At 39.9% G+C, this 17,420-nt stretch overlaps 1 protein-coding gene across 2 annotated transcripts in view; it reads right to left on the bottom strand.

The window, feature by feature from the left end:
* Nucleotides 1-8,647, bottom strand: part of ttc39b (tetratricopeptide repeat domain 39B) — a 54,731-nt gene extending 46,084 nt beyond the window's left edge. The window contains exon 1 of one of the 2 annotated variants that reach the window (XM_088921523.1): nt 8,398-8,647. In XM_088921523.1, the coding sequence (XP_088777649.1) occupies nt 8,398-8,442 (45 nt within the window). In that variant the 5' untranslated portion in view covers nt 8,443-8,647. Of the gene's footprint in view, nt 1-861; nt 913-8,397 lie in introns of those variants that run through there. The other variant, XM_088921530.1, reaches the window with a different exon arrangement.
* Between the last annotated feature and the right edge of the window lie 8,773 nt (nt 8,648-17,420).

Below are 17,420 nucleotides of genomic sequence, written 5' to 3'. Positions count from 1 at the left end.
ATCTCACAAGGGGAACCTTTATTAAAAGCAACCGTCTTCCCAAAAGCTGATGGATGAGCTGATGAATATGCATTCACTTCATCTGTGCCAGTGTAAGTTTCCAACTTTTCTGCAGAAGATGCTATTGTATGATTTCATATTAGGTTAATACACCACGCTATAGCTCCAGTTAAAGTTTTAAATACCAATTTACTGTAGGCAGGTTAGATGCACAGTGTGGCCTTAATCTACACACGTAATGGTTTCATTTTCTTGTTTTGTCCCCTGTGTTACAATGAGCTGTATTAAATTTCCCCAATTCCTGTGATTATTTTAGGGAAAACTGATAATTATCCAGTCAGGATATGCATGGATATTACATGCTGAAAAAGAGCAGGCAACTGACAAGATGGAATGTCAGAAAGAAACCTGCAAGAGTCTTTAATATATCATGAATGTAATATAATACATAACTAAAAATAAAGCAATATAGAAAAGGTTCAAATAGAAAGTTAAAACAGATGATTTCAAAGTAATTACATTTCAAATTTCAAAGCAACATTAGTTTAGAAGTGGATTTAGGTTCTTTGGTTGTCTCAAAACAGGTTGAGCTAACCCACAGTTAGGGAATACCATGCTTCAGACAAGCAAAAGAAAAACCTATATTTAGTGCACATTTAACTCCAAGCTATGGTGCACAAAAACAATAGCTCAAAGCATTTGTGTCATCACTGCTGACATTTACCATGTCCTAAGATTCCCAGCTTTTCAAGAATGCCTTGTTAAAAACCTTAAATTAACACACTTATTCATGACTGTTTAGTCTGTGGTTATGAAGGAGTTGAGATTTGCTTTTTTTAATTCTAAATGCATATTACTTACAAGACTGGGGTTTCTGGGTTCCTGATCCAGATCTTAAGTCTTTATTTTCCGTAGATCCATCAGCAATCGTGCCAGTGCAGATCTGTTATTCAGTAAGTCAGTATGTTAACAGTGACAGAAAACAACGCTTCACCTGCCCTCTTGCACTGGGAAACTCTATATATCCCATAGTACCTTATATTCTGCTCCCTAAAATTTGTCTTAGCTTCTCTTTCTTCAATTGAACAGTACACCAAGTATTATAACAAAAGTGTAAGAAATATTAGTGTGAACTCTGGACAGGTGCAGTTTTCTCCACCTTAGTCACATGTTCACACAACATGTGAAACAAAGTTCATGAGATTACATGGGCAATCAACACATTTGAGGCTGAAGACTGTTATACAAGGTCTCAATGATAAGAGGAAAAAAATAAAACTTAAATTTCCAGTTTTAAATCGAGCTAATCCAGTCCAGTTTTAGACACCAGGAACCAAAATCACAAGGCATAACTTAAGTCAACTCTACTAAAATACTGCATACACAGTATACGCATTGCTGTTACGTTGCCAGTATATTCAGTTGTATAAAACGTACAAGTTTAAGTTTGTGACAATGCAAATATGATTTCCATAAGCATAAAAAGCCAGATCTTTTGCTCTTAGGTATTCTGGAAATTACATTGCAAAACAAGTCATTCAGAGAGAAAAGAGGAAACGGTAGCACAGAAGGCAGGTGCAGGTTACTTTGTTTTGCACGCAGCATATCTTGGCAACTGCTGCACAAAGGGACATAATGAAATTTATTCAGAAGCATGAACACTGTAGCAAACAGACCTGGGGGGGAATCATGCACCAGCTGGTGTAACGGATCTGAGCAATGTCTACTTCAGTATTCCATAGCCTGTAGATGAGGAGGGATGCTTTCTTCGGTAGGAAACCTGCCTGGCACGACAACAGCTACAGTATCAATTAACTAGAACAAGGAAAAGGAAAAAAAAACCTATTCTAGCCTTTCTACATTGGCTTCCTTTACAATATAGAATTAGTCCGATTCTGTCCCCCCCCCACTAAAACCAAATACAAAATTTGTATTTCCCCATTTAGTTAGAAAAACAGCTGTTTGGAAATGTTGCTGCTGTGTGTTTCCAAGCTTAATAAAATGCTCATGGATGGCTAGCAGTAGACCTTCATTTGGTTAAGCTCTAAAACTCAGAAACCATTCAAATCTTTCTGTAAAACTGGGGATTTATTTATCATCTTTGAATTTTAGATTTGAACTACCGCACTACCTGGTGTTGGATACAGCTGAGAACGGAGAAAACTAAACCACATTTTGTATAATGCTGGCCAAGATGCACACTTCAATGGGAGTATAAACCACAACACTGTTGTGTACACTGTTTATTTTCGTTCACACTCTTGGTGAGCGTGTTCCGAGTAATCGAGCATTCTTCTAAACGGATGTAATCTAATTCTAATCTGTTTATCTGCAATCTTAAATTGGCCACTCCCATCAGTTAGAGTGGCTGCAGGCCTAGCTGTGCTGTATCCAACAGAATGCAAGATTCCCACTCATTGGTATTTTTTTAGATTAAGGTAATGGCTTTGATAAACTGTATGATAAACGCAGATAGAGAAAAATATCTTAAAAGGGGTGTCTAAGAAACTCACTACACAAAGTCCTCTTTTCCTTTTAACATCAAATCAAGCTTAACAATATTAAAAAGCAACATTTGCATACTGTATTAAGTCCTACCAGTAAGAGCAATCATTTTTCTTAGCCTTGCAAAACTGAAAACCATAGTGTGATTCAAAAAAAACTTGAGTACCATGGAGTTCAGTATTAGAACACAATACTCCATGTTTTTTTAATACAAGAACTGTAGCTGGATGTCACATGACCATCACAGTTAGTTCATGGAACATGGGGTGTAATGCGATATCTGGGTTGGACATCCACACCTGAGTACCTCACTGTAAAAGAAATGCACTGAAAATCTCCGTCCAGGTCATTTTCAGGACAGGAATCTTTCAGTGCTAAATAAAACAAGAGCATTCTCAAAGCATTTAAACTTACATTTCTGAAATACAAGTTATTAGGTTTTAAAGTCAGTCTCTGCAATGGCATCTGTACCTCAAGCTATTCAATTTGTTCTACCATCCGAGTATTTCCTTTATTAAGTTGTTGGAAGATTCTTACATTAGAAACTACATATTGTACTGGAATTAAGCAAAACACGTAAAAACCTAATTTAACATTTTATGTTTTCACACATTAAGGTAAGTTCAAATTGCAAAGACTACACTGATGAAAAGATTAGTAGATTTTTTTCTTGTATGCTAGATTTACAATATTTAATTTGGGTTTGATACTGCCTGGCACAAAGTAATAGTAAACCACTGAGGTTTGACATCTTCACAGTTTCTTTTCAGTTAAACAGAAAACATAAAAATAGGTGTTTAAGAGCTAGATGGGGGTTTTAAATAAATGCATTTCGCCTTAAAAGTGACACAGAATGACAAGTGAAAGTACACTTCTCTTTCAGAGGAAGGCATATACAGTACACAGTAAGTCTAGAGCTATGAAAGGCTAAAAGCTACTGTGCTCTTTTTCCATTTGTAAAACACACTATCACCAACAACCATATAAAAACAGTACACAATCAAAAACATACATATACCCCACTCTCCTGAAACAAGAACAGATCCCAGTTAAAAAAAAGTTAAAATTCCTGAGAGGATGCTATCCTTCTTTATTAAAAATAGATTGTTGATGATGATGAAGATACACTAGAGCACACTCCAGCACAGAACAGGTGAAGTCTTCAGGGTCGCCAAGGACAGACCATGACTTCAATGAAACCCAAGAAGCTGATGCCTCTATCCTCTTGCTTTTGTTTTCTATTTGTGGAAAAAATTTTAGTTGCAATGCACAAAAACATTTATTGCTAAGGAATGTTGGTAATACAAATTGGCTTTAAGAAGTATTGTTTCAACATCCGTTAGTGACAACCTTGCTGCAAGTATGGAAAATTGCCAGGAGCCTGTGGGTTAAGCAAACATTTTGCAAATATGCCATGCAAAACCAATTATGGATATTTTACATAAAACACTTTGTGATGAATAGAAAAACAGTTTTTTTTTGTGGTTTGTGGAATCATATGTCCAACACTGGAATGTCGTTTCATGCAACGTGACCAGTGAAGTAGATTGAACTGCTGATTGTCAATAGTTCATGCAGAAATCATTGCAGTGGAAAAAAAAAAGAGGTATAAAGATCATTATATTTTTTCCATTGAGCAACTGCACAATAGGCTACAGTTTACAAATCAAAAAACGATGTATAAAAATGACTACAATGAAATCCTTTAAGTAAAAGTTGGAAACATTTCTTTTTTTGGCGCTCATAGCAGAATTTGTTTTGTACCGGTTCACGTGGGCAGTTACATCAGTGTGCAGGGAGCAAATGATGAAATTGAGGTTACCTGCAGGCTGAAAGGCAGGAAAAAACATATCAGCTTTTCAACCTTCTTTAGTTGCATCTGAGGACATGAAGAAGCTCAACAGCCAAAACTATTTTCTATTTTTCCATCATGAAATTAACCTTCACTTGTCCTTTCTGAACTGCTTTACACTCTACTAACTCACTGTTAAGTCAAGGCAATATTATACAATACACCACAACCATGTGATGAATGCACTTCACTCTGTCCTCTATGACACACTGCACTCACAGCATACCAGTTTCCCTTGACAACAAACCTACTGAAAAGGCTGATCCACTTCTAGACAAGCCGAATCAATTGATAGTGCAGTATTTAAAACAACTTAAGAGACAATCACTGGCACCAATGTTATTATACTTGAATGTCACATGAAGGTTTGTGACCAAAACACCTGAAACTCGACTGAGAGCAGTTTAGATTGTATTTGGGCAGGCCTATTGTACAGTGGAATATAAAGAAAATAAAAACTTCCTTCTGGGGGGGAACAGTAGTATAACAGTTAATGTTGCTGCCACACAGCTCTTGATACCTGGGTTCAATTCAATTCTTGCAGTACTTTCCATGTAGAACCTGCATGCTCTCCCCATGTTTACATGGGTTTTTTTCCCCAGATACTCCTTTTCTCCCACCTTCGAAGACCTGCTCTGTAGTTTAACTGGTCTCTCTAAATTGTGCTTGTATGTGCGCCCTGTGATAGGCTAGTATTCAATTTAGGGAGTACTTCTGCCTTGCAAACTGTGCTTCCAGGATCTGCTCTAGGTTGTCTTGATCTTAACCAAGAACAAGCTGCTGTCTAATAATGGATGGATGAACCCCCACCTACTTTGCAGTGTGGACAAATGCAACTCTGACCAAGAATAAATGATGATGTGCATGAGCCGATTATGTCAAAACTGCATTCTCCTCGTGTGCATTTTGAATGATTTGCAAATATGCCAATGAGAATGAGTTTCCAATTGACCTTTACAACTCCATGTATGGAACAGAGAGGACCAGGGTAAGTGTTAGGCACCCCGCAAAGGGACACCTAATCTTCTCTACTTCACAATTCATGTTCAGGGGGACTTTTGGAGAGACAGACTCGTCGTTAGTCAAAGCTGAGGACTCTTCAGTACCACGATCTAACCATTGTTTTAGCACCTTATCTCTGTGACAGGGTTACGTAATGACATGCACTTTATTATATTCTGCCCTTCCACTGATTTTCTTTATTGGGCTGTAATCAAAAAAGATATCTACAATGGTAACTGGAATTGAATGTATCTATTCTTTGAGATTAGAGAAAAATCCTGAGAACATCAACCTCGTCTCAACTCCAACCATTTACTAGTATTAAGTATATATTTTTCCTGCACTACTGGCTTTCTATAAGGTAAATTTTTATTCACATTAATACATTTAACCTCAAGAAATGTTGCCTCTTCACTGCACATAGCACGTTCACTCTATACCCTACTTTAGCACTCAGTCTATTCTCAGCACTCCAAAGTCTTCATGTATAAAACACAGGAAAGGCTTAAGTCACGAGAAACATGAGAGGGTAATGCCACTTCTCACTATATAACCTCAAGTGATTTTACCAACGATGCTAAACACCTCTGAGTATTTGATTACTTTTGTTTCTAGGATTGGTGAAAAACCTACAGCGCAACTTAGTTTATTGTATGTAAATGTAAAAACAAAAAAGTTAAAAAATATCATATGCATCCTTCCAAATCATACACTGAAAACCTGGAAAGTAACTTCATTAACTACTGCTAACAGGGAAAAAAAAAAGGGGCAGAAATGATAGAATTAGGCAGTAATTCTATTCTTTCTTTAGTTCTCTCTTCAGCACCAAAATCTAGCCACTGAAGAAAAATGAAATTCTGCAGAACATTATACAGATTAGAAGGGTGGGAGGTAGAGCTGTGGAGGAGTAATTAGCATTGCTGCCTCACAGCGCTAGGGTCCCAAGTCAAATCCAGACCTGGGGTGCTATCCGTGTGGTGTTTGTATGTTCTCCCAGTGATTGTGTGGGTTTTCTCTGGTGCTCAAGTTTCCTTCCACAATACCAAAGGCACAATGGTACGTTAGTTTGCCTCTGAGAAAACCGGCACTGGCGTGCGTGTGTGTTTGCATATGTGTGTCACCTGCTGCGGACAGGTACTCCCTTGAGGGTGTACCCTGCCTTGCACCAGTTACTTGCCAGGTTCGGCTCTGGCTCCCCCACAAACCCTGAATTGGAAGACGTAGTTAGAAAATGGATGGATGTATAGAAGGGTGGGTCTAATCAGCCTCTATAAAGAGTGGGGTTTGATCAGACCTGGGGTAGGAACTTACGCAGTTTAAAAACCAGACCTCACACATCATCAGCCCTCAAAGAAGGAACTGCTGCCCTAGTGTTTGTTACTTTGCGCACTGTGTCCTCCCCTATGATCAGCAACAGTGCTCAGGCTCATTCCACTTTGTGGGAGATTTTCCAACGGCCTCAGCCCCATGGCCAGGCAACCGTTCTCTCAATCCAGCAGCTTAACACCACAAGCGCAAAGTAAAAATCACAGAACAATGGCATTCTTGTCTGATGCTAAGTGTGTTTTTGCAATGCTTAGTTTGCAGAGTTTCATTATCACGAGCCAAGATGATTTTGTGGACTTAAACAGGGTACAGTTTCAGTATGAACTGATTTAGCAATGTCTGCAAGTACAGGCATGACTGCTCCCTGCTTAAATTATTTTAGTTTTAAACAATTTAAATTTATAATCATAGAATGCAACGACCCCTTTTGTCAAACTGTTTTAATATAAGAGGTTGAACCATTTTTGTCATCTTTAGAAAAGATGTTTAGGAGTAGTGTTGGAGCACAGGCAGCTGAAAAATGTCCCCTTTGCAGAACAGTCTTTACTACAAATCAGAGGATACGTCAATTTGAGTGAAAAGGGGTTTTCAATTAATTTTTTCGAAAGCTTAGATTTACAAAAGTGACAATACGTTTTAGGAAAATAAAGCATTTCTGGATTAAAAAAAAACACAAGCTCATTTTCCAAAATGCAAAAGAAAACACACTGAGCTTTGGTAGAAAAAATTCTAAATTCCTCTAAACTCAAAATCTCCCCGGATTTTCATAATCTGACAGTTAAGGACCGCAACTGTGGGAACTGGCAAAAATTCACACGCAGACTCACGGGACCACATTTAGCTGGGACAAACCACCACGAAGGCAGGGGAAGTACTGCAACAGCAGCACAAGGGCACACCAAATTACAAAGTCTGTATTTCCGGATGATCGGTTATAATAATAAACCTTAACTTCTATTGACAAAAAACAACCTGGTAGGACAGTAGCATCCTTTACAGCATTTGTATGTAAGGAGTTTGTGGCTACATTTTGTTTCTAGACCTCGGTAGTTGTTAAGGTGACTCTATTTTCGGTGATTGCAATGAATGGTTGAAAACATTTGAGCGAGTAAAAACAAAACTACGAAAATGTAAAATATCGTGAATTGACACTGCCAAACGTTTTCACTGCCAAAAACACAAGATACCTGTCACAAGATTTTTGGCAACAATCTGCGCGGCGGTGAGCTGGGAGAAGGACAGCCTAATGAATGTGTAAAGATGGGGAGTTCGCTTTTAAGAAGACGTATGGCTACATGCCTCAGTTGCAAAAGCTTATTTTATGTCATTACTATTTTTCCATGTTTTTTACTCTAATACCAATGCACCGGGTTCTCATCAAACATCCAATCAAATATTAAGATGATCGTACTTTCGTGTCATTTCGTTTATAACATTAACTCTCCATTGCGTAGTCTCCGATAAAAGATTATTTTCCTATGAAACATTTTCTGCTGCTACAACCTTAAGGATTCGTTTTGCACACCATTACACTACACTCTGCTACAGTTCCGTTAAACTGACAGGTTAAATCAAAACAATGTCATTGTTGCATACACTATAGTTACAGTACTGGGTATGCCATATTGTACAACAGTAAGACGTACCAAAATGAATGCTGTTTTGAAAAGAAATGTATGACATATAGGTCTTACAATGCAATTAAAACTTACCTCTTCAACGTCTAGATTTCCAGCTCCATTCCTTACATAAGCCATACTGTTTCCCTGAGATTACAACGTGTGCAAGAATCAAGTAAAAATATCCTATCTTTTAAAACCAAATATCTGGAATATACACATAAATGCCACTTAACGTAGCACTGACTGACTTCAGTTTAAGTGCACGTTTTGAGGTTACCGAGTTTCGTTTTTTCCTGAATCTTAATGGTTGCTTTCCGCCGGATTCAGTCACTACAAATGTAGTAACACACTCATTCATAAACACACCTCCTTATAAAATATTTCTGATTAGGCACACCTCCTGTCGTTGTACCATGTTTGGACACACCCATAGTCACAAGCCCTGCAACCCATTAGATAAATGTGTTTGCAGAACCTGATCAAATACGTTTGCACTTCAGTCGGAGCGACTGGAAAGTGAATCGAGAAAGCGCTCGCTAGGCGGCAGTAATGAGGCTTTAGAAGAACTGTAGGAAGGTTTTGTCAAAAGGCCAATTGAGTGGAAAAGACTACAGTACTTGTCGTGTCGCCTACGTTGCAGAATTGTTTTTTCGAGTAGTATGTCATTTTTTGTACACTAAACGTACAAGTTTGATTCGAAAACAAACAAAAAAATAATTCAATACCGGACTTGCCGCGCGAAAAGCATTAGAAAGTAAGAGGTTTACTTGAACTCGACCTTGAACTTTATTTTCATATGTAACCGGTACATGTACTGGTACAATGGAATTCTTACTTACAGAAAGTCTCTCGATTGTTAAAACAAGTGTAAAAACACAAAGTGCAGACAGTGCATCAAAACAATATACAAACAGTAGACAATGTACAAGTAAACAGTTTAAATGTAAACAATGCGGATGTGTAAACAATGACTGGAGATGTGCAATAAATAAGAAATCATAATGAGGTTGAGGGTGTAGGTGTGGTCCGAGGGGCATGGCTAAATGTGTTCGCCAATCGCACTGCTTGTCTGTAAAAGCTATTGAAGAATCTAGTGGTCAGTGTCCGTATGCTCTTGTATCTCTTGCCTGAGGGCAGTGGGGTGAAGAGCTCATGAATTCTACCACAGTGGCGGCCCACATAGAGCTGTTTAATCTCGGTGAGACCACAGCCGATGATCTTCTGGGCCATATTGAGCATTCTCTGCAGTGCCTTTCTTTCTCGAGAAGAGGTGTTGCCATACCACACAGTGATCCCGTTGGTGAGGATGCTCTCGATGGTACAGCGGTAGAAGTTCACCAACACAGGTACTGGCATCCCCCATCGCTTGAGGCACCTCAAGAAATAAAGGCGCTGCTGAGCCTTCTTCATGATAGAGTCAGTGTTCACAGTCCAGGTTAGATCTTTAAAAATGTGAATTCCCAAAAACCAAAAGCTGGTGACTGTTTCCACTTCCGTTCCATTAATACTGAGTGGGCTGTGAGTGTGTGGCCTGTGTCTCCGAAAGTCCACTATTAGCTCTTTCGTTTTATTTACATTCAAGTCGAGGTTATTGCTATGACACCACCTAAGCAGCTGCACGACTTCCTCCCTGTAAATGAACTCATCATCATCGCTGATCAGTCCTATTTGTCACGCCCGACATCCCTCCCTAGAGGGCACTCCACTGCTCCCATTATTGTCCTTGTGCATTATTGTTAAGCTCCCCAGGTATTGTTAAGCTCCCCAGGTGTACCCTCTTAGCTTTATTATTTAAAGACTAGCTCCTCCAGTCCTCGGCGCTCATCATTAGGGTAAGGATGTCGTGAGGCCCGCCTGGCACCAGGAAACCCTACGTCCGTCTCCTGAGGGCATAGGCCTCATTCCCGACACCTCCCGCTTCCTGAGCCCGGGGTCTGGAGGATCTCACCCCGTCACCCTTGGACCTCCATGTTTTGTCTGTCCGTGTGTTCCCCCCTCCCAGGGGTTTTAACCTTGTTGCGTCCCAGGATGGATTCCTTGTTGATGGATTCTCGGACTGTGCCCTGACCTGCTTTTGGACCCGTTTGGATTTGGATGCCGTTCTGTCTTCCCCGTTCACTCTCTCACAGATTGTCACTATTATTTTGTGCCCTATTAAACCCCTGTGTGTTCCCTTTTACCACACCTCCTGTTTTCTCCAGCTCTTACCACATCGCATAGGGTCTACTACAAGACCTGACACGGATCTCAGTCCATGTTCGTGACACTATTATAGTGGTGTCATCCGCAAACTTAATGATGCAGTTGTTGCTGTGTCTTGCTGTGCAGTCATGAGTGAACAGGGAGTACAACCTTGGACTCAGACAGCAGCCTTGTGGGGTTCCAGTGCTCAGGGTGAGTGGTGTTGATGTTTTATTACCTATCCGCACCACCTGTGGTCTCTTGATTAGAAAGTCCAGCAGCCAGTTGGAGACAGAGTTGCACAGGACCTAATCCCCTGAGCTTTGTCACAAGTTGACTGGGTATGATGGAATTGAATGCTGAACTGTAGTCCACAAACAGCATTCTCACATACGAGTTCTTAGTGTCCAGGTGTTCCAAGGCTGTATGTAGAGCCAGGGAGACAGCATCATCAACTGATCTATTGTTCTGGTAGGCGAACTGCAAGGGGTCCAGGGACTCCTTGATGAAGGAGTTGATGTGTGACAACACCAGCTTCTCCAGGCATTTCAACACCACAGATGTTAATGCTACTGGGTGGTAATCGTTCAATACATTCGTGGTTAGACTTTTTAATTAACCAATAATAAAGTAGTAAAATCTACAAACCACATGTTATTGTATTTTTTATAATTTACAGTAACAAGTGTGATTATAGAATTATTTCCCATTCCTATTATTTTTTTCTACAATTCTGTATCTGGAGGTGGTGTTTGCCGGTGAGCATCTGGTGGTTGGGCTACCCACGTAACCCAGCCGCCCTCAGCCAGAAATACTGATGTGGAGCTGTCGTATGAACTCACCATCAAGGGTCAGGTGTAATGTCAGTCAATGGAAACTGGCTCTTAGGAGTGGAATGTCACTTCACTCAGGGGGAAGGAGCCTAAGCTGGTGTGGGACATTCAAAAGTACCGACTAGATATTAGGAAATTTCAATGCTCACATGGGGAATAATCGCGAGAGACATGACAGGTAGGAACAACCTCCCTGATCTTACCCGAGTAGAGAGTTGTTATTGGTCTTCTGTGCTGGTCACGGACTGTCCATAATGAGCACCATGTTCACAAACAAGATTGTTCTTAGTGTACTTGGTACCAGAGCACCCTGGGACGAAGGTTGATGATTAACTTCACAATTGTGTCATCAGAGCTAAGGCTGTATGTTCTGGACAGAATGGACCATTTTCAAGTTGCCCATGACTGGCTGTGCATCCCATGCTTTTGTGATAGGGGAGACCTTGATCTACCTAGCTGAGGTCGAGACCCCCGTCAGAAACAACTATGGTGTCATCACCAGGAATACTCCACTCAGACTGCAATCTGGGTGGTGCTCTTTGAGTGCCGCCCCAATCCTGTGGACTAAGGCACAAGCCATAATAATAATAATAATAATAATAATAATAATAATAATAATAATAATAATTGCTTACACCTATATACCACTTTTCTGGACACTCCACTCAAAGCGCTTTACAGGTAATGGGGACTCCCCTCCACCACCACCAATGTGTAACCCCACCTGGATGATGCGACGGCAGTCATAATGCGCCAGAACGCTCACCACACACCACGCTATTAGTGGGGAGGAGAACAGAGTAATGAAGCCAGTTCGTAGATGGGGATTATTAGGAGGCCATGATTGGTAAAGGCCAATAGTAAAGTTTGGCCAGTATGCCGGGGTAACCCCTAATCTTTTCGAGAAAAGAGTAGTCTGTACATCCACATGCAGCAGTCTCTACCGTTGATTTCATAACCAGACCTCCCAGTTCCTGAACTACACCTACCAGCAGCACCTGGGCAAGGAGATCTACTGCTTATGCTTCATGGAGGTGTGCCTGCCCTCAGAGAGGTGCTATGTGGAGGGCTGCTTTGATAGCCACAAGAGTCTAGAAACTGAGAACCCGAATGCTGACTGGCATTGGGCCAGGATAATTTGCCCAGGAAGGGTGACCCATCCTGCCCCAGAGAGGAAGGGGGTTGTCACTGGCTCATGGTGCTGAGAGCCTGATGGGAAAGGAAGTCTTGACTTTGGGTTGCATATGGTCTGGGGGTTCTGGGTGTCAATGTTTCTATGTGAAAGAGGATTGTATGTTGTTTTTGTAAAAAAAGATCATCAAAAAAAATTCTATTCTAATTTATTCACAGTAATTAATTTTCACTCATTTGATTTATGAATACAATATGATGGTGCTCCCACAAATTACAGCTCCTAGACTGAGGTCTCTGTGAGCCATGGAAGAAAGTTTTGGGCTCATGCACTCACAGCGAAATGAGGATGAATCCAGCAAAGATCATGTCAATCTATATTATTTCCAAAATTACGAAGACAGCACTTCCTTTAGTTTTAATACCTGCATGGCGTTTACATTGGTGAGACAGGAAGAAGACTGGCAAATCTTTTCAGGGAACATGTCAGAGCTGTGAGGATCACAAATGTCACCTGTACCGGCAACAATCTTTCTGATCTCTCACAGAGGAACTCCTATTGCAGAAAGACATTCAAAACCAAAATTACCCTGAAACCTAGATTACACCTTCCACCTTTTCTCAACAACAGACTTGTCTACTTCTAAATCATCTCCATTCATTTGCAGATTTCATTTTTTTACACCTCTTCTGCTGTTCTCCCTGGGTTTGGACACTTATTCTCACCTGCTTCATGCCAATCTCTTCCCTGCTCCCTGCCCCTCACACCTGAAGAAGGCACCACAGCTGAAACATTGTGTTTCTTTTCTTTTCCTTTTAGCATGGAATGAAGCTTTACCTGTTCTTTTGCAACCTACAGTGCACTCACGCTGATGCAGCCACCTACTTGAACCTCACATTTGAGTCAAGTTAGTCTCATATGCTGAATAGAAGTCAGTAGGTCAGAGGATAAAAAGAAAAATCACTTTGGTAGATGTCAAAGAAATGCAGGAAAGAAGCTAAATCATATCTTAAATCATATCATAGCCCTGAGTAAATGTCAGAGAAAAGAAGACTGTGATGATTTTAAATACAGTACTTGAGTGAAGTACTGTGCCTAATTTGCTTTAATCCACCTAGGTGTATATACGGGAACCAGCATTTTCTGGAAAAAAAGCCCTGTAATGGACTGGTGCCACATCCAGTGGGAGTCAAGTGCTCTCTGATTGCTCCATGTCAAGAAACCAGGATAAGCTTAGGCCTGATAAGCCCCTGTGTGTGACTTGAATGGTATTGCCTAATGTACCTATTTGATGGTTACTTTTCATGGCCTAGATGTAATAAGCCTCTGGCAATCAAAAAGGTTCCCACAAAGTGTCATGTGGAATTTGTTGAAGGTGGTTGTGTTGAAGTCTTCATTTACTCAGATCACATGTTTACTGCAGTTACTATTGTACACTCTAGAGACACAAAGTTGTATTTAATTTAATGAAAAACTCTGGAATGTTGTTGTAAATACCCTCATAATTCATAGGAAGTGATTTTATCATATGTGTCAGCTTACCAATGATGACTTCTGTTACAATTATTTCATTTATTTAAAGATTAGATAAACTGTTTAATGTGTTTATGTCTGTTATGTCTGTTTTCTACTGTTCCCAAACTGTATAAAATTAATTACATGGACAGTTTTTCACAGTGGAAAACTGGTCTCAATGGGTTAGAAACGTTTGAGAAAGAAAAGCAACTTTTTTTCTGCTGAAATCATCTGTTGACATTACCCAAGAAAACAAACGATTCACTATTAAATTGAGAATTTGCCATAATTTCTTGTCTTTCCATGCATGAAAATAATATGCAACTTTATTGAAATCTGTACTGAAATAAATGTAATAAATTAAATCTGCTCTTCCAACACCTTACAGTATCACTTATTAATTTAAAGAAACAGATATTCTTAGGAAATCCAGCTCTTCGCAGAACCATAAGTGGTTTCAAACCCTTAATGCCTACAGAGGCCACATAAGAGATGAGCTACCTTTTTAACTAAATACAATGTCACTTGCAGTAAAATCTCTTTCTCTGCACCCCGGATGCCACAAAATAAATTGGAGCCTATATCCCTATCCATAAAAATGCACCCTAAGCAGGAAAGATGTTTCTAACTGAGGTATCTTTCACCCAGGAAACCCACGTTCCCTAAAAACACAGAATAGCATGCTCTCCCTAACAAGGTTCAGATACTTAACGTACAGTAGCTCCAGTCAGATTTGATTTGGATGATCATGAAGTAGGGGGTCCCGCCTGGCACAAGTCCCAACTCCTCTGGCCTCCTCTCTCTTCTCCTTGTTGCCTGTTTCTTGTTTCTTGTTTCTCCTGTTTTATGCTCTTAATGTGACCTTATATTGTGTGTGTCTGTACTACTCCTTGACAATCATTAATCCACAACTTACCTAGGTATACTAACCTAACTAACGACACACCTGAAGAAGTTAGTTAATACTAACTAACGACACACCTGAAGAAGGCTCCACAGCCGAAACATTGTGTTTTCTCTCTTCTTTTTTTCAGCATGGAATAAACCTATTACTTGTTCCTAGGTATACCAAGGTAAACTTTACAATTGTTTCTGCTCAAGGGACCCCCTCATACCTCAGTGTCGCTTTGAAGTTAGAAGTGTTTATTCTTCCAAGTGTCATAAAGAGAAAGTGGTCTCTTTAAGTTCTGCAGACAGAACGCTTCCAGGTTCCTAGAGCCATTAGGTTTTTCCCCGTCTCCACAGTCCTCTGTCCAGATATTCTTCTCACTCAGAACTTTTTTCTAGCTCTATATTTTTACTCATGACTGTTCTCCCATCTCATTAGGCACTGGAGTATTTATCCAATACTTACTCAGTATTGTCTTTTTACTAAATGAATCACCCTCTCTCAACTCCTAAGTGTCAGACTACCCAATTACAAGCTCTTCACAAAACTCCATTCACGCTCCATTCCGTCTATAGTTGATGATTTTGTTAAGCCAGGGACACCGCCGTCTTCAAGCACTTGCACCCCTGACACAGCAGCAGCTAGTTTGTTGCTCTTCCTCACATTCTCAGGCTGCATAACTGTCTGCTGATGTTAGTATTCAGAACCCCAGCTGTGCTATCTAGACTCTTCACTCTAATTATTGGGGAGGGGATAACTTGTCAGGTGCTGGTCTACTCCTCTAGGTGCTAAGGCTTCTCAACTGCTGGTTCAGTTGGCCAAGCCTTTTCCTCAGAAGTACACTGCAATACCATTGAGCCTAGTAACCAAGCATTGCAGTCAGCCCACCTTTCCAGCTCTTTCAGTATAGCCTAACCTATATTTCCTACAAGTAGTTCAAGTAGGTAGCTGTGTCAGCATGTGTAGGCTGCAAAGGAAGGCCCCACAGCTGAAACGTGTTTCTTTTCTTCTCTTTTAAGCATGGAATAAACCTTTACTTGTTCCTGTATTTCTTACAAACTTCCTTCACTTACTGAAACCTATAAGCCTGTACCCCAGCCCAACTAGTTGCTATTTATAACTCCTTGTGGATAATGCACTATCATTCTTCTCAAGCTGGAGCTTAGACACAGACTGAAACCCATTACCCCCTGGCTGCTCTTATACACCTCTCCATTAATCCAAGGCAGTGGTCCATTTCACTCACAACCTATCCCATCAGCTCTTTTCCTCTGGGAGTCAATTATTTACTTAGTACAGGTGTGCCTCGGTTTGATAGGTTCTCCTTATTCATGGGGTGGCTTTCTTCCGACGCCATCTCTTACTACCTCACACATGCCATTTTGTGTATAAAATAATGCTGTTCAAGTGATGACCATCCACCCAATTTCTAACCACTTCTTCCAAATCAGGGTTGTGGGCAAGCCTGAGCCTATCCTTGCAAGCAATGAGCGCAAGGCAGGGTAAAGTGATGACCAATCCAGCACATTCATCCCATTGCTTTTTAGACTTAATGCTGTTTTTGACTTAATGCTGAGTTTTCATTTCTGTGCTGAAATACTCAGATAAATCCATTGAAGTCATAACCACCTAATATTGTTTCAGTCAAATGTATGCTGCATAAATTACACTGCAGCTATGGAAAGGATGAAGAAGAAGCATCTCAACTGATATTTTAAATTAAACAGGTTAATTTCTGGATAAGAGGTAATTTGTGCACCGACATTTTAAAGGAATTGAATCTTGGTTGAATCTTGAATTGAAGCAAGGTCATTTGGGGGAGGACCTCAGTAATCAGTATTGTGAAAAGCATTAATAAATTTACTGAAAATAAATGTGAAAACAAGCAGAAATCAAGTGGAAAAACTGAGAAATGGAGACTTTTTCCAATTAAGGATTGCAGCAGTGTACAACAATGTAAGTTTCGCAATTATGGTGTTACAACGATACCCTGAGCTCCTTTAAGAAATGGATGTATGAGGTTTCTGTTTGTATATTGTAATTAACTGGACTAGTATTTAAATAAATTGATCACTCATCTTTAAATGGTTTCCAGAGCAACATTGTTGTAGTTAATGTGGTGTTCCTAACTGAAGTCTTAATGCTTTGCCCAATTTTAAAATGACTTCCCTTGATTTAAATAAATTATTATTTAAATTTTCAATAAAAAATCTGAAACTCTAACAAAGTAATAAAACATCCATAAAGCACAGCAGACAGAAGATTAATTTAGTAGTCCCTTTTCAGATGTTCTTTTTCATTTCTAAATTTAAGGGGCTTGCTTCTTCAGTTTTGACACAGATTTTCCTTGGAGAGATCATGTTTGGATAAATCAGAAAGCCCTCAGAAGAAAAAGCCACATGACCTCTTAATAGCAGCACCACTCACTGTCTTTGAAATTGTGTTATAAATCTACTCCCATGGTTTATAATTGTAAATGGGAGTGGCAGAGGTAAAAGAATGTGAATACTTAAGATCCAATGTAAAACATTGACATTTACTTTCTGTGTAAAATAGAAAAAAT

The sequence above is a fragment of the Atractosteus spatula genome, chromosome 1 (assembly GCF_055471065.1).
Source record: "Atractosteus spatula isolate fAtrSpa1 chromosome 1, fAtrSpa1.hap1, whole genome shotgun sequence".
Lineage (NCBI taxonomy): Eukaryota > Metazoa > Chordata > Actinopteri > Semionotiformes > Lepisosteidae > Atractosteus > Atractosteus spatula.
Note: the sequence above shows the minus strand (reverse complement) of the source record. Positions and strands in the feature narration are given on the sequence as shown.